The 19865-nt window shown below is 65.5% G+C and overlaps 2 protein-coding genes across 4 annotated transcripts; one reads left to right on the forward strand and one right to left on the reverse strand.

Moving 5' to 3' along the window:
- The first annotated feature begins 176 nt into the window (after positions 1-176).
- On the forward strand, positions 177-15193 carry POMT1 (protein O-mannosyltransferase 1). 3 transcript variants are annotated; one of them, XM_028523552.2, is made up of 20 exons: positions 177-314; positions 1053-1204; positions 2956-3062; positions 3210-3260; positions 3784-3930; positions 4658-4766; positions 5117-5182; positions 5278-5371; positions 5557-5712; positions 6355-6485; positions 6891-6986; positions 8383-8475; positions 9074-9170; positions 10412-10504; positions 10824-10944; positions 11275-11372; positions 11893-12006; positions 12531-12657; positions 13440-13617; positions 14302-15193. In XM_028523552.2, exons 2-20 carry the CDS (start codon positions 1083-1085, stop codon positions 14474-14476), a joined length of 2175 nt encoding a protein of 724 aa, XP_028379353.1. In that variant the 5' UTR covers positions 177-314; positions 1053-1082; the 3' UTR covers positions 14477-15193. The 3 variants fall into 3 exon arrangements, with proteins under 3 accessions (XP_028379353.1, XP_035878278.1, XP_035878277.1); XM_036022384.1 differs by lacking the exon at positions 177-314 and adding an exon at positions 377-395; XM_036022385.1 differs by lacking the exon at positions 1053-1204 and having other exon boundaries at positions 184-314; positions 14302-14861.
- Positions 15194-15760: 567 nt separating this feature from the next.
- UCK1 (uridine-cytidine kinase 1) lies at positions 15761-19442 on the reverse strand. The gene is made up of 7 exons (XM_028523533.2): positions 19210-19442; positions 18662-18821; positions 17815-17911; positions 17500-17642; positions 17312-17406; positions 16633-16681; positions 15761-16348 (listed from the first exon to the last, which is right to left on the reverse strand). Exons 1-7 carry the CDS (start codon positions 19315-19317, stop codon positions 16167-16169), a joined length of 834 nt encoding a protein of 277 aa, XP_028379334.1. The 5' UTR covers positions 19318-19442; the 3' UTR covers positions 15761-16166.
- Positions 19443-19865: the final 423 nt, after the last annotated feature.

Here is a 19865-nt window from a genome sequence, read left to right on the forward strand (position 1 = left end):
CCCACGCTGAGCGGAAGGCGGTCACGGTCCCTCTTATTTTAAAAGACGCAAAGGCACTCTGCGACGCCACAGCCCTCCCCGACGTGCTGGAGACGGGAGGCCTTCACGTCACGTGACCTCCGAGTCTGCGGCGCCGCCCACCCAGTGCGTACGCGCGCCGGTGCCTGTCGGACTCGACAGGCCTGGCGAATCGAGCGTCGAGCAGGTCCGTGGGAGGTGCTGAGCGCGGAGCGGCGTACAGTACGCCTCCCCCGACGGATCTCAGGCGTAGCCGGGCTTGGGGAGCAGCTCGGCGGGGACTGGAAGAAACGCGAGTACGTTTGCCGCTCCGGGGACTAGAGGCCAGTGGGAGGACCGGGGAGAGCCAGTGCAGGGGGCGCGTGCTCCACCTGCGGGTCAGCAGGGGCCGGGTGATCCAGTGCCATCCGAACAGGGGGCGGGGCCGGGACTGCCGCGCCAAGGGAAAGTAGCAGGACGCCTGGGGGCAGGTGAAACTTCTGGGGAAGCTAGCGGCCGGGAACGAGTGCGGCCTGCGGGAGAGAAGGGGAGCAGCCAGGAAGAGGAGCGGGGGCCTGCTAGACAGATGCAGCTTCAGGGCGGGGGGCATGCGAGGCAGACTCAGCCCTAGAAAAGTGGCACTCCAGGGAGAGTAAGCCTCAGGGTGACAAGAGGGTCTCCAGGGCCTGGTGCTGCCCAAGGATGGAAGGGAGGGAGGCACGTGGGGCGGACTCGGAGGCTCGGAGGCTGTGAAGGTGAAGGTCACCCAGATGTGAGCCGGCTGCACTGCCTGGGTGGGAGGGAGGGCCGGGAGGCCATCTCGTCCATGCCAGCGGCCTGCCTCCCAGGAGGTGGTCAGCAGGTGCTGGAACAGATAGAGTGCGTATGCAGTCTGGAGGTTCCTGAAGCCCCACCTTGCTGGACTGCAGTGCCTTCTGACTCTCGCCAGCCCCACAGCGTGGTTCTCCTGGGTGCATCTGAGGTCCTTTCTGCAGCCTCCGAGCCTTTCTGGTTGCCACCCATGTACTGGTGACAGCTGTTACGGTCTTTTCCAGGGACTCCACCTCGGCTTGCTTTTCTTCAGGATGTTGGAATTTTTGCAGCGCCCTGTAGTGGTGACAGCTGATGTCAACCTCAGCGTGGTGGCTCTGACTGTGGTGGGGTTACTGAGCCGGCTGTGGCGACTCACCTATCCCAGGGCTGTGGTGTAAGCCAAACAATGCCTTTCGGGGTGAATCAGAAAGAACTGTGATTTGTTGGTGGCAGCGTCAATGGGGGAGTGAAACTCTGGGCTTGTTGGTGATCGATGTTTGGGGCAGTTAGGGGGAGACTGGTTTGTCCCCAGGAAAACCCTTCCGGAGTCCACTTGCTCAGTCGGCCCCCCGAGGTCTGTCGCGAGCGCAGTAGCCTCGGTGCCCATTTACACACTGGAGAGTGGAGGGCAGAAGACTGAGGGTACAGAAGTGAGTGCTCACTGACGTTGGAGTGTGCTCTTTGTCACTGTGGGAAGCGGTTCCTTTCACTATTAAAGGGCTGTTGTTTGTTACCTGGTTAATGCACGTGTTCTTTTTCGCTTAACTTTTTTAAAAAATATTTTATTTATTTATTTTTGGAGGGGGAAGGGACAGGAGAGGGGAGAGAAAGAGAGAGAGAAACATCAATGTGCGGTTGCTGGGGGCCGTGGCCTGCAACCCAGGCATGTGCCCTGACTGGGAATCGAACCTGCGATGCTTTGGTTCTCAGCCCTCGCTCAATCTACTGAGCTACGCCAGCCAGGGCTCACTTAACTTTTATTGTTTTTTAAAGATTTTAAATTTTATTTATTCACTTTTAGAGAGAGGGAAAGGAGAGAGAAAGGGAGAGAAACATCATCGTGCCAGAGATTTGGTTGCCTCCGCATGCGCCCCACTGGGGACCTGGCCTGCAACCCAGACATGTGCCCTGACTGGGAATCGAACCGGCAACCTTTCGGTTCACAGGCCAGTGCTCAATCCACTGAGCCACACAAGCCAGGGCTTATTTAACATTTCATTATGGAAAACATCAGAGGGGACCGTGTGGGGAATGGGTGAGAGGGGATTAAAAAGGGCAAATAGGTAGTTACAGAACAGTCATGGGGACGTAAAGTACGGTACAGGAAGTGGAGCAGCCAAAGAACTTACAGGCATGGCCCATGGACATGAACAAGGGTGGGGGCGGAAGATCAGGACAACCGTAATAGCATAATCAATAAAATAATGTTCAAAAGAAAACATTAAGTGTACAGAAGTAGGAAAAATAGTGTAATGACCCCTCACCAGTATTCATGACCCAGCTTCAACAGTCACCTGCTCATAGCTGCCCCTCACTGCACTGGATTTTTTTTTTAAAGTAAGTCATAGACATATTTCATTCATAAATAATTCAGTATACATGGGTGGGCAAAATAGGTTTACAGTTTGTAGGGCAAATACTACAAAAATTAAGTAATAATACAAGAATAAACCCTGTTTCCTGTACTCAGAGCTGTAAAGCTACCTTCCCTCACCCCTGGCTCTCTCTCAAAGATCCAGGTTCTTAACACACGACCACAGTAGCACTGTCGCACCCAAAAACACCCGACAACAATTCCTTCTGGTCATCACTGCAAAACGTCTTGTTGTAGCTGGTTCCTATGTGGTGCTGATAGGCAACACCATTGGTGCCGGGTCCATGAGGCCTTTCGGGGGGGCTGGCTAATGGCTCACCCCCAAATCAAAGCCAGAGAGAGCAGTAGACTCCGTGTCGGGAAGGCGTGTCCTTATGGACTGGTGATGCTGTAGTCGGGTCTTCATGTCTGGGGCCCGCTTTGTGGTTGGGGCGGCCGGTCCGGCCTTTGCCGACCACTCCCTGACACCGTTTGGAAACAGGAGCACATGTGTCCTGGCGCCTTTTAAAGCTACGATTCACAGTGAAATGTAACATGGGTTTGTTTTTCAGTTTTGACGAAGTGTATTATGGGCAGTACATCTCTCTCTATATGAAGCGAGTCTTCTTTTTCGACGGCAGTGGGCCGCCCCTGGGCCACATGCTGCTGGCCCTGGGAGGTAGGAGCCTTTCCAACCTTGAGGTGGAACTTCTCCAGGGCGGGAGCCACGTCTTGTTGCTGGTTTCCCGCGGTTTCCCTACTGGCAACATGTCGGGAGTGCCGAACTGTTGCCGAATGGGATCGTTACTGAGTGATCCTGTTGCAGGTTATTTGGGAGGATTCGACGGTAACTTTGTGTGGAACAGAATCGGAGCAGGTAAACGACCGAGTTCACGCCCCTGTTCGTGGTCACGTGTTCGAGTCCTGGCGAGGCCGCGCCTGCGCAGGCTCTCGCAGCTGTGGGCGGGGCGTCCGGGTCCGGGGGTGTGGTCAGCTGCAGGAGTGCAAGTGAAAGGCTTTCGGAAACCCTGGTGAATCTCTCAGCGTTTATTAGTTACAGTAACCATTTTATTTCTAGTTTTTGGCACACACACACACAGCACAGTTTTCACGCGCATGCATCTCAGGCATCGTTTGTGTGTGGACACTGCGTGTGCCGCTGCCACATTTCAGGACGTAGGTGGGCAGTTTATGAACGTGAGGCATCAGCTCCTTTGAGACGGGGTCGCCGTTCCTGTGCGCGCGCACCTCGAGCTGGTGTCGCAGGCGCCCCCCTACGGTCCGGTCCCCATGGCGTCCCCAGTCTTGTCAGCTTCCGTCCTAGAGTCTGTGAACGTGAGGCTGTTTAAGACCACGGGGGCGTGTGCGTGGCGGGCTCAGCGTCTCCGGTCGCTTCCTAGAGTACAGCAGCAACGTGCCGGTGCGGTCCCTGCGCCTGCTGCCGGCCCTCGCGGGGGCCCTGTCGGTCCCCATGGCCTACCAGATCGTGTGGGAGCTCGGCTTTTCCCACTGTGCCGCCCTGGGAGCCGCCCTGCTGATGCTCATCGGTGAGGCCCGGGCCCTGCCGGCTGTGGTGTGGCCCCGGGGGGAAGGGGCGCAGGTCCTGGCTGGGTTCCGGTGCGGCCCCTACTCCCAGCGGGGAAGGAAGCTCCGCACTTTGTCCACATCGGACTCTGGAGTCACCCCTGTCCCAGGCTGTGGGGGTGGGCGGGCAGGCTTCACCCTGTGGGGGCGTGGCCAGGTAGCTGTGAGCACCTCCACCTGCGCCCACTCTGCGATTGGCTGATAACCTGGCTCCTTCCACGGCCTCCCAAGCCCAAGCCCAAGCCCAGCCCAGCGAGGTGGGGGCGGTCCGTGGGTGTTGTTCGGGAAGGGCTTTCAGCCCGGGCTTACGGACCAAAGGAATTCACTCACAGGCAAAGTCGGACTCCAGACAGAAAGATTCGTGTGTATTGAGTGACGGCTCCCAGGGAGCCCCCGTGCCCACATAGTGTTAAAGCGTTCACGGCAGCCCCGCAGGGCTGCAGTTCTGCAGACAAGGAGAGAGACTCCTGACAGTGCAGTGACTCCGACTCGGGCCTTAGTGGGTGTGGCTCACGCCTAAGGGTTTGCCCTGGGGTCGAGGAGCAGGGCCCCCTCCAGACACCCTAAGTCCTGAACGGCCCGCCCTTCCGTTCTGAGCCATTTAGAATGTTCCCTTCCTTTGTGAACGTTTTCATCTTGGTCCCTGCGCCCTCGCGTCCTTACCGCTGACACGCGTCCCCTTGCCCACAGAGAATGCTCTCATCACTCAGGCGAGGCTCATGCTTTTGGAATCGGTGTTAATATTTTTTAATCTGTTGGCCGTGCTGTCCTACCTGAAGTTCAACTCCCAAAAACACAGGTATGGCGCATGGGGCCTGCCCTTCCTCGTTACTGAGAAGGGGGAAGCCGGGTGGGTTCTGTCGACCCAAGAAGGGCTGACGCCTTTTCGTCCCGGGCAGCTGCTTGAGAGTGTTTGGTCACCTAGACGGGACTTTGGCTCGTGACTTCATAAATACATTCTCGTTTTTCTGTAACTTAATCTGGAGAAACGTTCTGGCCAAACAGAAAAACCTAGCTGGGGCTGATGGTTTGAAGCAGAGGGTTCATCTTCTTTGTCCTGGAAGCTCAGTGCAGCCGGGGGCCCAAGGGATCACAGGGGACGTGGCTGGAGGAACCATCCCCAGCCCTACCTCCCCGCTCCGCCCCCAGGCCCTTCTCTCCGAGCTGGTGGCTTTGGCTGACGCTGACGGGAGTGGCCTGCTCCTGTGCAGTTGGGTGAGTCTGGCCCCCACCCACCCCCACGTCTGGGGGGCGCCCGCACCCTCCTCGTCTCTGTCTCATTTTAACTCCCTCTCCACGGGTCTTCTCAGCATCAAGTACATGGGCGTTTTCACTTACTTGCTGGTGCTTGGAGTCGCCGCCGTGCACACCTGGCACCTGATAGGCGACCGGGCTCTGTCTAACGTGAGTGCTGATGGCGGGCGCCGCTCCAGGCTGGCTGCATGGGGTGCGCGGCGGGTGGGAGCGGCACGGCTTCAGGAGGGGACGGGAGGCCGGGGCTGCGGTGCGAGCCCCCGCGCCTGCGCTATGCAAGGTGGGCGTGCCTGCCTGCGGGTGTGCGGACCCGGACGACGCCTCCGCCTCTGCAGGTCCGTGTGCTCTGTCACGTGCTGGCCCGCGCGGTGGCGCTGCTCGTCCTCCCGGTCGTCACCTACGTGCTCTTCTTCTACGTCCACTTGACTCTGCTCTACCGCTCCGGGCCCCACGACCAGATCATGTCCAGCGCGTTCCAGGCCAGCCTGGAGGTGAGAGCGGACGCCCCGCCCCCTCGGGGAGATTAGCGGGAAAAGCAGATGGAGAAATGCGGCGTGCGCTCCCGTTCCGCCCACCTATCCGGAGCGAGCCAACAGTGCAGAAATAAGTAAGGGCCTGGCTCCGCCAGGGTGGTCTCCTGCGACCACCACGGAGAGGCCTTGCGGGGGCTTTGGCGGCGCAAGTGCTTCCCGGGACCGACACAGCGCCGGGCTCCGCTCAGGTGGCCTTCAGGGAAACAGCGAAACGTCCCAGGTGCAGTGTTCGGGGACCGTGGCCCGGAGTCGCTCAGCCCCGCTCTGAAAGGCTGGCTCTGTTGAGGCCGGTTCTGCGTGTGGGGGCAACGTGCACTCAAGTGTGGCTTCTCCTGCCTTAGACAGACGGTATCACCCCGACTCACGGGGCGCGGTCGGAGCTTGGGGAGGGTCGCGTCGGGGCTCGCGGGCGCCTGGCTCCGGGGGCCGCCGTCAGTCGGGGCAGCTGCAGTTTTGTTTGGTGTCGCAGGGCAGGGTCGTGCCCCGTGGGACAATGATCGCCCACACCCCGGACACGCTCCCTTACGGAGGGGCGGCCATCAGGGCTGGCGTGCTGGTGTCTGTCTCTCACCTGCCTGCCCCTGTTTGCTCGTGTCCTAGGGAGGGCTGGCTCGGATCACGCAGGGCCAGCCCCTGGAGGTGGCCTACGGTTCCCAGGTCACTCTGAAGAGCGCCTCCGGCAGACCCGTGCCCTGCTGGCTCCACTCACACCAGAGCACCTACCCCATCATGTAAGGAGAGCCGCGTGCTCCGTGGAAGGTTGTGAAAGGTTTGCTTTTCACGCGTGGGGTGTTGCCAGCCTGCACTTTACACGTGAAAAGGTTCTCGAGACAGAAAGAAAGGGAGCTCTGAGATCTGACTGTCGAAGAGTCCCGGCATTTCTGTCTGTGAACCCCTGCTGAGCAGGGGCCCCCCCCCACGTGGGTGAGACGCCCACGCTGGCCGCCTTCTGCCCGGGATTCCTGCTGCCTGGGGTGCGTGTTCTCGCCGCCCTTTGATTTCAGCTTCCCGTCGTTTGGTCCTTACGCTCCCCCAAGCCCCTTGCTGGGAGGTCTTCTCGGGACTTTGGGAGGGCGGCCGACGGGCCCTCCGCCAGCCCCCGTGAGCCGCGGTTCCGTGTGGGCCCCGCCCCGCAGGTACGACAACGGCCGCGGCAGCTCCCACCAGCAGCAGGTGACCTGTTACCCCTTCAAGGACGTGAACAACTGGTGGATCGTCAAGGACCCGGGCAGGTGTGGAGGTTTTACTTGTTTATTTATTTTAGAGAGAGAAGGAGAGGAAAAAGGGAGGGAGAAACATCGAGGTGTGATTGCCTCTCGCATGCCCCCTGCTGGGGATCTGGCCCACAACCCAGGCACGTGCCCCGACTGGGAATTGAACTGACGACCCTTTGGTTTGCAGGCTGGCACTCAATCCACTGAGCCGCACCAGCCATTTTTAATTCAAGGGTGGCTGGCAGAACTCTCCTCCTGGCCTTGCCAGAGGGGGCCCTTGAGGGGCAGTGCCCGGCCCTCCCCTCCCTCCTTCCCTCCCTCCCTCCCTCCCTGAAGCTTGGAGTCCAGCCCTGGGCGGGGGCCCTCGGTCACGGGTGAGATCACCCCGCAGCGAGATGCCTGCTCAGCGTCCCCTGGTGTTTGCAGACCTGTCCCCACCCCTCTGTGCAGAGCAAGAACTGGCTCTGCCCCACCCCCCCGCCGTGAAAGCCATTTTCCTGCTCAGACCCACAGACAGAGGACCCCCCTCCAGCCAGCCAGCCAGTCCTAAAGGTTCTGCCTCCCAATGAGAGCTCTACCCGTCCAGGTCCCCAGCTCCTGTCTCCCCGCTCCCCATAAGGGTCTGCATCCATGCCCGCCACCCCGCCCCAGCTTCAGCAGCCCCCCAAGGGGCCCTTGAAAATGGGGCTGGCATTGAGTCGCTCCCCAGTGCAGCCCCTTGCTCAGCTTCTGTCGCCCCCAGAATGAAGTCCAGACCCCGCCCTCCAGGGCCCTGGCTCCAGCTCCTCTCACGCACGCTCCTGCCCCTGCTTTTCCGGAGCCAGGCAGCCTGCGGCTGCGGGCTCGCATCGCTGTCTGTCCCGCAGCCTGGACCGACCCTGCCCGCCCGACTGGCTCCTCCTCACCTAGACCTGGGGGTCAGGCCCCCCAGGGGGCTGCCTGGACCTCCCTCCAGGGCCCCACACCCTCCTCTCGGTCACTGTCCTGCTGGCTTCCCACGTCCGCGGTCACAGGCAGTGTGTGCACTTGCTCACGGGTTTTCCATGTGGTGTGGGAGCTTGGTGGCGGCGGCCACGCCCGGCGCCCAGCCCTGTGTTGGGACCGGGGGACCGGTGGGGCGCCGGGTGCGCTTGCCCTGGGTCTGCGTGGGCCAGAAGTTCATCTGGGAGGCTCTCTGGGCGGGCACTGTGGCCTTGGTTCGCAGGTAACAGGGCAGCCAGAGCACGGCCGTGGCAGTGGGGCCCGTGTGGACGCGTGGAAGGGGACCATGGGTTCGAGAAGCAGGTCCGATAAAACGTGTTCCGTTTTACACGAGCTCGCCTGGTAGAAGGGGCGCAGGGCCTGGGTGGCTGCGCAGTTCCAGTTGTCCCCACCGGGAGCGCCCTGAGCACCCTCAGCCAGCCTGTCTCCCCAGGCACCAGCTGGAGGTGAGCAACCCGCCGAGGCCCGTGCGGCACAGGGACGTGGTGCAGCTGGTGCACGGCATGACCACCCGCCTGCTGAACACGTGAGCGCCCGCCCCTCCCCCTGTCCCTGGGGGTCCCCGCTCACCGCCGCAGGTCTCCCCCTCCCTGGGGCTGCAGCGGCAGGGGAGGGCAGGGAGGAGGTGGCCTTAGTGAGGGACCAGGGGCCGGGAGGCCGGCCCGTGAGCTTCGAGGGTGCAGGCGAGGGAGGGCAGCCCGACGCAGTGGCCCCTCCGTCCGCGCCGCCGCCGGAGTGTCAGTGAGCCCAGCAGGGTCAGGACTGGGGTTCCGTGGGGTCGGGAGGGTCAGGACATGTTTGACTCTCAGCCAGCCCTGACCTGACTTGACCTCTAAGCAGCCCCGTATTTGGGGGTGCCCAGGCCACCCCCCACTGCGCTGCCACCCAGCACCTCCGGTGGCCACGCCACACTGTCCCCTGGACACGTGGTCTCTGCGGTGTTTCTGCCTTTTCCGTTTTACCCGTCGCCGAGCCTGCGGTGGCGCCTCTCTGCATCGTAGCGGCTGCGGACCGGCCGGCTGTCCCTTCAGGCTGAGCCGCCGCCTTTGTTTCTGAGGAGCAGCCTTGTCCTCTCCGAGAAACAGCGGCCGGAACCCCTCCGCGAGCGCTGTCTGGTGTTGCAGGCACGACGTGGCGGCCCCCCTGAGTCCCCACGCGCAGGAGGTGTCCTGCTACGTGGACTACAACATCTCCATGCCCGCCCAGAGCCTCTGGCGGCTGGTGAGTGCTGGCGTGGGGGCGGGACGGGGCGTGACAGCGGCCATGCTTTCGATAGAGCCTTTGAAACCTCGCTTAGGACGACTCTGAGTCTGGGGTGAAGTCGGGAAGCTGACGTGCCGTCGTAGGGGTCTTCGCAGGGAGCAGAGACCGTGGGTGCCGGGGGGTTTCCTGTGTCGGATGCACAGTTTACCCGCAGTCAGTGCGGGCTCGGTGCCAGGCCACGTGCGGCCCGCGTGGCTCTGCCTAAAGGAGATGCTCCCACGTGGTCACTTGGTGAGCCCAAGACCAGGCCACTGAGCACGGGGCGGGGCTCCGGCCTCCCTCAGCCAACCAGGGAGCCTCTGTCACCCCCGGTGCCACAGACGCCCCGTGCCACAGAGGTCCCTTGTCACAGACGCCCCGTGCCACGTGTGTGCACGTGTTCTGCTTCGCCATCCTCTCCGCCGATGTCCCCACCCGACGGAAGGTGTTCACTTTGCCCTTTGTCATCAGCACCCCCCCCCCCCCCCGTGCTGCTGTCTGGATGCCGAGGGCTCTTCGCTGATCCCTTCCTCCTCCTCCTCTCCTGCTGGTGGCCCTTTGTGTCCCACGTGGAACGGGGAGGACAGCTGATCACGGCACAGCCCCTGGGGTTCTCTGGTTTTTGCCAACAGCTATGTGACCTTGTGGGGTCATTGCAAGGCTGTGACAACTCGAGTGCTCTTCTCGAGTGCTCTTTAGATGTTAGGGTTTTTTTGTTTTTTTGTTTTTTAAGATTTTATTTATTTATTTTTAGAGAGGGAAGGGAGGGAGAGAGAGAGAGAGAAACATCAATGTGCGTTTGCTGGGGGTCATGGCCTACAACCCAGGCATGTGCCCTGACTGGGAATTGAACCTGCGACACTTTGGTTCGCAGCCCGAGCTCAATCCACTGAGCTACGCCAGCCAGGGCAGATGTTAGTGTTTTATTACCTGGTGTCAGGAGTCCCCTGAGGGAGCCTTTCGGGCACAGTCTGGAGCCTCCACTGCACCCCCTTCGCCCTGGGGCCCGAGCGCCGAGCCCTGCGGAGGAGCCAGCCTCCCGGAAGTGCAGGGAGGCCCGAGCTGCCTCTGCGGGGTGGTGCGGCGTCCCCTGGAGGGCCGGCCTGCGGGCCCCCCTTACGCCAGCCGCGTCGCCCCCGGGGCTTGCTGCCGGGTTCTCGCATCTGCCCGTGAGGAGGCCTGAGGAGGGAGGGAGGTGACCCGCGGACCCGCCGTTGCAGGACGTGGTGAACCGAGAGTCGGACGCGGAGACTTGGAAGACCATCCTGTCGGAGGTTCGCTTCGTGCACGTGAACACGTCCGCCATCCTGAAGGTCAGGGGCGCCGCTTCTCGGCCCCTCGGGCCCGCCCCAGCTCTGGGCTCGCACGGCCTGCGCGCGAACACCGGCTGAGCCGGCCCTGCCCCGTGGGACGGCTGCTCAAAACCAGTGCCACCACGTCCCCAGTGGAGGCGGAGTGGCCTCTGGGACTTCCCAGAGCCGAGCCCTGACGTGAGGGCCCTGAGGGGGGCCGTCTGTGCTCTCGCCGGCTGCTGGCCTCGGGAGCCGGCGGGGGGGTGGGGGGAAGGCCCTTCCCACTGGCCAGGCCGGCGCCCGTGCGGCCCCTCAGGCCCTGCTGCCCGCTGTCTTCCAGCTGAGCGGGGCGCACCTCCCCGACTGGGGCTTCCGGCAGCTGGAGGTGGTCGGGGAGAAGCTGTCCCGGGGCCTGCACGAGAGCACCGTGTGGACCGTGGAGGAGCACCGCTACGGCCGGAGTGAGCCTGCCCACACACGCGTGTGAGGCTGGGGGCGGGGGCCCGCGGGGGACGCCGGCACCGGTGCTCGTTTGGGTGTGAGCGGAGCCCCCCTCCCTGCTGTGACCGAGCGCAGGCATCCCGTGGGCTGTCTGCGGCGGGCGGGGCGAGCCGGGCTTCCCACGGGCCCAGAGACCCCAACATGCGGCAGTCTCCAGTGGGGGGAGGAAGTGGGTGCCGCGGTGCGGGGCCTCCTGGGCAGGGTAGCCGGCTCCGGCCTGGCCAGCAGCTGTGCCTAGCATCCGGCCCTCGTCCCGCTCACGCCGTCTGGGTTCTGGAATGTTCCGTCAGGCCAGGAGCAGAAGGAGAGGGAGCTGGAGCTGCACTCCCCCGCTCAGACGGACGTCAGCAGGAACCTGAGCTTCTTGGCCCGGTTCTCGGAGCTGCAGGTGGCGTGCAGCGGGGGGGGGGGGGGGGGGCGGGGTGACTCTGCCCCTTGGGAGTGTGTGGGGCTCCCTCCTCCCCGCCCAAGGTCGGCCTTTAAACTGGGACCTGACTCGGCACCGAAGGAGTGGCCCCTCCCTCCACTCCAAGGGACACCCGGCGCTGTCCGGTCCGTCCCAGGCCTGCGGCTCTGCGGGCCCATGGCCAGGGTCCATTCCGAGGCCCCCAGAGGGGCCCCGGTCAGTATGACGGAGCCCTAGAGCCATCAGAGCCGGAAACTCGGGGGCCCTGATCTCATTGTTCCCCAGCGCCCAGTCACTTGGTCCACGAACGAGGTGACGAGCCCCTGGGGTGGGCCACCTGGCAGGGCCACCCACAGGTTAGAAGTCAGGTCTCCTGAGAGCGAGCGAGCATGGAGCACTGCCTCCGCTGCACGTCCCCCGTGACCTTGAGGGCCCCCCTGCGCCGCCCCCCCCCCCCCCCCCCGCGAGTCCCCGGGTGACGGAGGGCCGGGCTCCGTTGCAGTGGAGGATGCTGACGGTGCGGAGCGACGACTCGGAGCACAAGTACAGCTCCACGCCGCTGGACTGGGTCACCCTGGACACCAGCATCGCCTACTGGCTGCACCCCAGGACCAGTGTGAGCCCCGGAGCCCCCCGCTCCCCGCCCCTCCCCCGCCCGGGCTTCCTCCCAGCGCCCTCCCGCGGCCCCCGGCTCCCTGTTTTCTCCTGGGGCCGCAGTCCCGCCAGACGCCGGGGAGTAGGGTCCTGTCTGCGTGTCGAAGGAAGCGAGGCTTTGTGGCTTTTCTGGGAGCGCGCTGTTGCCTTCTCCTGATGAGCGGGGTTTTGAAAGCATCCCCGCTCCGTGCTCTGCTGGGTGCCTGGCCAGGACGCTCGGCCGCACTCGTGGGGCGAGGCGAGCTGATGGCACCCACTGTCCCCCGCCGCCACGCCACAGCAGCGCTCGCTGCCGCTCTGCGTCCGCCCTCTGCGCCGTGAAACAGGGTCCCGGCTACTCCTGGGGGAGACTAGTCAGCGCTTTCTGGAACGACCCCATCTTCCCGGGGGACTGGGGAGGCGGGGGGGGGGGGGGGGGGGGCTGGGGGCGTGCCCTCGACGCAGGCGACGCAGGCAGCGCTGACAGCGCCCCCCTGCGGCTCGCAGGCTCAGATCCACCTGCTGGGAAATGTCGTGATCTGGGCGTCCGCCGGCCTGGCCACCGCGCTCTACGCCCTGCTGACCTGCTGGTACCTGCTCAGGCGCCGGAGAAACATCCGTGACCTTCCCGAGGGTGAGTGCGGCTGCGCCGGCTGGTGCCTCCGCCGCCTCCGCCGCCTCCGCCGCCCGGTTCTGGCCGCAGCTCGGCTCGCCGGGCCGCGCTGCCTTCGGGGGCATCTCCGTCTCTGCATCCAGGGGACTTACGCTGTTTCTGTCCCGAGAAACAGAATGTTGCCGTGCAGCTCCCACGCGGCCTGGGAGGCTTCTCCAGGGAGCTGCGGGTTCTGGGGGGGCGGGGAGGGGTTGCTCCGGGAGCCCAGGGCGGTAGCAGCCTCGGTGCCGAGGACAGAGCTGCCGCGCGTGGCTTTGCTGGTCACAGAAACCACTTAAAACCACCTGAAGCAGAAAAGGAGTAACCGCCACGTCAGGCAGGGCCCGAAGGCACCGCCACTCTGCTGGGCCCCAGGAGCTGGTCCGTCCCCCCCACCGGTGGCACAGCCCTCCCCAGCTCCGGGCGGAGTCATGCCAGCCAGATAGTGCTGATGTGTGGTGGCCGACAGGGACCGGGGCTAGCACTCAGAGGCTGGGCCTGGCCCCCAGGGGCTGTATTTCTCGGGGGGGGGGGGGGGGGGGGACAGTGAGGGCCCAGCAGGCAGCTGCAGGGTTCTCACCCAGTCTGTTCTTCCTCCAGAGGGGGCAGGAAGAGGGGGGCAGGGGCAGGGGCGGGGCTGGAGAGCGGAGAGCTTGTGCGTGTGACCCGGGCGGGCGAGTGAGCCAGCGCGTCCTTCTGGGCCAGCAGAGCTGTCAGGGTCTGTCCCCGGTGGGCAGCATGGCCTTAAGTCCCCGTCCCCGCAGACTGCTGGCTGCGCTGGGTGCTGGCCGGGGCCCTGTGCGCCGGCGGCTGGGCGGCGAACTACCTCCCCTTCTTCCTGATGGAGAAGACGCTCTTCCTCTACCACTACCTGCCCGCGCTCGCCTTCCAGATCCTGCTGCTCCCCGTGGTCGTGCAGCAGGTCGGCGAACACCTGTGCAGGTGCGGGCCTCGGCAGCCGCGCCCCTGGGCTGGGGCAGGGGCCAGGGGGCCCCTGGGTGACAGTTCCAGTGTGATGGGGAAGGGGTTAAGGTCCCAAGAGGCGCAGATGAGGTGCCACAGGTTTGGAGGACGAGGCTGCAGCTATCTGGGTGGTGGGACCGCCGGTGCAGGGGCGGGGAATGGGAAGGCCGGGGGGACTGGGGGAGGCCAGGACGGGGGAGACGAGGGTGTGTTCCCCACCAGCTGTGGGCCAAGCTGCGTGGGGTGCGGAGGACGTGAGCCGGAGAGCTGCATGAGTGTGAGCCACCCCCCCCCCACCCCCCCCCCCCACCCCCCCGCCGGCAGCCAGAGCCGAGGGCGGGGACTTAAGCCTCCAAGGGCTGGGGTGGGGGTGGGGGTTGCGTGAGGGCACTGGTGTCTGAGGTCAGGTGGAGCTGCAGCTGCGGAGGCCCGAGAAGGAGACAAGTGGGAAAGGCCGGGCTCGGAGCGTCGGGCAGGACGTGTGTGACAAGGCTGATGACTGGGGGGGGTTGGGTCAGGGCCCCCAGGTTGTGGAGGCCGAGACGGCGTCTTTCGGGTGGAGGAGGAGGGCGCGCAGGTGGAGGAGGAAGGTGCGCAGGTGGAGGAGGAGGAGGAGGGCTGGGCCGCCCACACAGCACGCCCTGCCCTGCCCCGCACCCGCAGGTCCGAGCTGCAGAGGAGCCTCTTCGGTGCCCTGGTGGTGGCGTGGTACTCCGCCGCCTGCCGCGTGTTCGCCGTGCTGCGCCCGCTGACCTACGGGGACACGCCCCTCTCGCCCAGCGAGCTGCAGGCCCTCCGCTGGAGGGACAGCTGGGACATCCTGATCCGCAAACACTAGCGGGACCCGCCGCACCGCCTCCGGGGAGGTGCTGCCCACGGGCGCAGCCCAGCTCCGCTCTGGTCCCGCTCCCGGCACGGCCCTGTGCTGAGCGCCGCCTCTCCAGCCACGTCTGTTCTTGCCCGTGTGACCGCGCACACGCCGTGCCCACCAGTTCCTGGGAGCCCCGAGTCAGGGCAGGCCGAGCGCTGAGCGGCCAGCGGGGGCTCGGGGACAGAGGGAAGGTGGGGAGTGGGCAGTGAGGGGTGTGTTCGGGTGGACGGACAAGGCCCGACTCCTGCAGACGCAGGTGCGGTGGCAGGACTGGTCCTCCCTCCCGAGCACCCACCGCACCCAGGAGCCGGTGCCTCTGCCCTGGGGAGGCCTGGGGCTGCCCTGGGACGGTGCGGTGTGGAACGAGCCACTGGGGTGACTGGCGGAGCCCACCGCGAGCCCCGGCCGGGCTGCTCCATGGTGGGACCATCGTCCACGCACCGAAAGGTCGCAGGTTTGATCCCGTCAGGGCACGCACCTGGGCTGCAGGTTCGAGCCCCACCTGGAGTGTGTCCGGGAGGCAACCTGCCAGTGCTTCCCTGTCTCCTGTCCCCTCCCCCAAACCAACATCCTCAGGTGAGACTCAGAACAAAAACTGCCCCCAGGAGACAGCTGCCGGGCCAGCTCCTCCCCCTCCTCGCCCGGAGTCGGCCTCATCTGGTGCAATGAAAGCCGGACAAAGCGGTGTTTGAGTGGGTGTGTTTATTGGTTCCCTCTCCAGGAGGGCACGGGCCCTCGGCGGGGCGGCACGGCCATTGGACACCAGCCCCGGGGCTCGGCCGGTGTCGTGTGCCGTGTGACCGTAACCGCCCGGCAGAAGGAAACCCGAAGCGCCCGTGCCGCTTGGCCGGCGGCGATGGGAAAGGTCACTTTCCCAGACAGCCACCCGGTGGGAGGGGGGCATGGCCGGGGACCATGGCAGGCAGGTGAGGTGCGCGCCCGGACGAGGGCGGGGGGACACCGTGCAGAGGGGAGAGCCCCGGGCCTGCTCCGAGGCTGCGCTAGGGGAAGCCTGTCTGGACGGCCCCCCCGGGCTCAGGGACCCCATCTGCAGGGGCCAGGTGGGCCCGGGGCTGGGCGAGCGGAGAGCCTGCCTGCTGTCCGATGCCGCTGGGGAAGCACGGGTCCCCGGAGCTGCCGCCACAGCCCCAGCCGGGAGGGAGGGGACGGCTCTGGGTCACGGAACTGGGTCAACCAACCCTGTTAATTGACACGGTGTTACAGAACAGAACGACACACAACACAGGTGGATACAGAACACATAAAAAGGGGGAGTTTTATGTCTTCAAACTTTCAGCGGTACACGTGTGAGAACCAGATCGTACTAGAAAAAGCCGCCCGCTGGGAGATCGCTGTCCCAACACCACAGCCCGTGCATGCCAGCTGCCACCCCCCCCCACCCGCCAGACACGCCAGTGTTGTCACTCTCTGTGGCACCACTCAGCAGCCGGACACGCACCCTCCCCGCACAGGGAGGACTCGGCACAAACACTGCCATTTCCCACCAAGCTGAGCTGGGACATGTGTCCAGGTGTCCCCATCACCGGGGACCCCCTGACCCTCCCCCTCGGCCGTCCCAGACCCCAGGGAAGCAGTGGGTGTGTCTGGGGGCGGGTGGGCAGCTCCAGGGGCCCCACCCGAGGCCGTGCGGCGCAGCTCAGTGCGGCCTGCTGCTGGGCTCCAGGTGTGAGCGCTTGCCGGCTGCCAGCACCCGGGGGTGGTCTCCTGGCTCGGGGAGTGCCCTCTTGCAGCTCCGCCCGTTGGCCCCTCCGCGCTGCCACTTGCAGATGTCCCCGTTCAGGATGTCCTGGATGTGCTGCACGATCAGGTTGATGGCGACTGCGGCAGACAGGCGGGAGCGTGTCAGTGACGCCCCCCGCCCCTGCCCCCCACCTCGAGCACGGGGTGAGCCTTCAGGGGGCTGGCCCTCACTGGCTGCGCCCACCAGCGATCGGCGAACAGTGACTCCACCAGCTGTGGGTGCATTTTGCCACCAGCTTTACCGAGGTGCAACTGACGTAACATTGTCGGGGGTCAGCGGGGCTGGGACCGGGGCCCGGCCGTGCCCACCCGGGGCCCTGGGAGCGCACAGGGGCCGGGCAGCCTGTGGGGCCCGTCCTTACCCATGTTGTCGACCCCGCGAGGGATGATCACGTCGGCGTACTTCTTCGTCTGCAAGGCCAACGGGGGGCCGGTGAGGGTCTGTGCGCCTGCCACCCCAAGGGGGCATCGGGCTGCTCGGGGCTCGCCGGTGCAGTGGCCAGGGAGCAAGCCCTGGGTCCCTGGACACCTGCGTCACCGGCAGGAGGGGACAGGGACTCGGGTGTGAGGGGCGGCGCCCCGGAAGTGGGGCACATGGGCAGCAGCAGGGGCCTCCGTCTGCGCTGACACTGGGTTCACGGGGCCAAGCAGAGCGCAGCCTCCTCCGAGCACGTACACAGCACGCTTCTCTGCGGCTCAGGGCCTTCTGCACGGAAAGCCCCGGGGGCCGCGCAGGATGGCGTGGGCGTGCTGCCCACGTGCCGAGCTCAGCTCGCCACCCCAGCCTGTGCTGGGGAGGAAGGCAGATAGGACCCAACCAGCACCCTAGGGGCATGCACCTGAGTCAGGCAGAGTGGGCTCGGGGTGGGGAAACGGTGGCCCGTGGGACAGACCTAGGAACTGCTGGGTGCTGTTGGAATGCAAACTGGGGCCCAGGAGGCAGGCAGGGGGACCCTCTGCTCCCCTGAGTGGGCTTGCTTTTGAGGGGAGTGTCTCCGGAAGGGGAGACGGGGCACCCCCACGCGAGTGAGAGGCGGGTACCGGCAGGCAGAACTCCTCGAAGGCAGGCTTGACGAAGGTGGTATACTGGGTCAGGATCTGCTCCAGGTCCCTCCCACGGCTCACGTCCCGGAGAACTGCGGGGACAGCAGCCAGGCGGCCACCTTCGAACCTCGGACCACGTGCCCCCCCACCCCAGGCCGGGCGCAGGGAGGCCGAGCCCGCCTCACCTCTGCGCGACAGCCTGACATCGGAGTCAGTGTCCACGAAGAGCCGCAGGTGGAACATGTCCCGGATCTCCTGGCTGTAGAAGACCAGGATGCCCTCGAACAGGACCACGTCCGCAGGGTAGACCACCGTGGTCTCGGGCAGCCTGCAGGCGAGAGCGGCACGTGGGCCCCGCTGGGGACGGCGCCCCCCGAGCACTGAGTCCCCGGAGGAGCGTGGCGGTGGGGGAGTGGTGTCCATGGACACCACGGGCCAGGGCCTGCTGTGGGGCGGTCTCTGTGGGGCCGGAGGGGAGGCCCCGGGAACCGGCAGCTCACCTCGAGTGGGTCACAAAATCGTAGGTGGGGACCTCGACGGTTTTGCCCTCCACGATGTTCTTCAGAGTCCGGTGCATCAGGTCGTTATCAAAAGCATCTGCAGTGACGGGACAAGAGGCAAGACAGTCCGGTGTCCTGTACCGGGACAGGAGGGGACGCCCTCTGCCTCTGGCCACAGCCCGGTGCTGGTGGCACCAAGGACCCTAAGGGGCACGCAGACTGCGAGCTGCCCTGGGCAGAGCCCCCTGCAGTCCCGCAAACCACAGGGTGGCCCTGTCCTTGCCGACCTCAGGCAGTGCCACCGCCCGGGCTGCCATCCCACCCAGAAGTCCAAACACAGGGGCTCCCCGATCAGCGAACGCTGGCCAGGTGTCCACTTCTCTGCTCCTGGGAAATGACCACAGACTGCCACTGGCTGGGCCTTCTTCCCTTGGGTCCCCAGGAGGAGAATGAGGACGGGGGTCAGCCACGCCACAGAGGGGAATTTCCGGCAGGGGCAGGCGGGCTGAGCCCCCCCACCCCACCTCCACCTGTTCCCCTAGCCCCCGCCCTCAGGAGCTTTGCCCCAGGGCAGGCGGGGAAAGGAAGGGCCGCACACAGTGGTGTGTAGAAAGGCAGTGGGCAGCGGAACGGGTTTCTCCACCCTCGCAGAGCAGAGCAGGGGTCCCAAAGGCCCCTCCACAGGGCAGACTTCCTGACTGGCTCCCACCAAGGGGTTCGCACAGTGCATCAGGCTGCACCTCGGGGTGTCTGGGTGATTTCCTAGGACCACTGAGGGTCTCTGTGCACCCTGGGCCCAGTCCCCACGGCCTGCCCTCCCTGCTCACCCCAGGGTCTCTAGATCTACCTGGGTGGTCGAAGTTAAACTGCCCCTTCAAGGCCTTGGCCTTCTGCTCGGCTGTCAGCACCTTGTAGAACCTGTCCTGGCTCAAGATGACCAGCTTGCGCTGCCGGTGGTCCACTTCGTTCTGCCCCAGCAGCTCCATGATCTTCTCACACACAGTGGACTGGGACACAGAAACGGGGTCCCCGCCTGAACCCGCACCTCCTGCCTGGCTCGCGTCTTTCCTCGGTGCTTGTGCGCCGAGCAGGCTGCTGAAGACACTGGCCCACCAGCTCGCCCGGCCAGCGGCGGGAGGGCCGCGGCGTACTGGCGGGCGCTGCACGGGGCCGGGACCCCGAGGACAAGCGTCCCATCCGTTGCCCGCGCCCCGGCCCAGGCCGGCTCCACCGGGGCCGCAAGCGCTCCGCCCCCGCCCCGCCCACGCCCGGGAGAGGGCACCTCGGCAGCCGAGGGCTGGGGTCTCCCCTCAGGACAGAGAAAAAGCCGCGCCGCGGGCTGTCTCGGGGGCCGAGGGCACGCGGCAGGCCCCGCCGGGCCGCGCAGCCCCTTACCTTGCCGCTGGCGGTCCCGCCGCTCACCCCGATCAGGAAGGGCCGCTGGTGAGGCCGGTCCGCCTCGGGCGCGGCGCCCCCGCAGTCGCCGCCTCCAGCCGAAGCCATCTCCGGCCCCGCTTGTCCGCATAGGGTTCCTGACTGCCGTTGCCCCGTGAACCCAGCCGGCCCGACCCCCTCCCCGAGGTCGGAGACGCGTCCGGAGAGCTCCGCTGCCCGGCCGGTGCGCGCGGGGCACGGCGGGAGTTGTAGTTTGAGGCGACCGGCCGCGCTGCGCATGCGTGAGTCCGGGCTGTCCGCGGCCTGCGGGCGGGGCCTGAGTGTCCGTGGCTCCGCGTGCTGCAAGTTCGCTGCAAAGGACGAAAGCTGTTCAGCAGCGCAGCCGGCTGCGAGAGTCTCGCGGCCTCCCCAGCAGAGGACTGTGGCGGGGAAGCCTCTCTCCATCCACAACTCCTGTACCAGGGCCGTCGGGAGTGATCTCCCAGGATTTCAGGGCTCGGGTGGGGATACAGGTCGGCACGTGGGACTCATGAGGCCCGTGGCCCGGGTGGGAAGGTGGAACCGCCCCGCGTGCGGGCACTCTGAGAGCGGGACATCCACCTCCGCACCTAGTCGTTGCCAGCCGCTCCTGTCAGACCCCTCCCCTAGCCGCCGAG

Source organism: Phyllostomus discolor, chromosome 3 (genome assembly GCF_004126475.2).
Source record: "Phyllostomus discolor isolate MPI-MPIP mPhyDis1 chromosome 3, mPhyDis1.pri.v3, whole genome shotgun sequence".
Lineage (NCBI taxonomy): Eukaryota > Metazoa > Chordata > Mammalia > Chiroptera > Phyllostomidae > Phyllostomus > Phyllostomus discolor.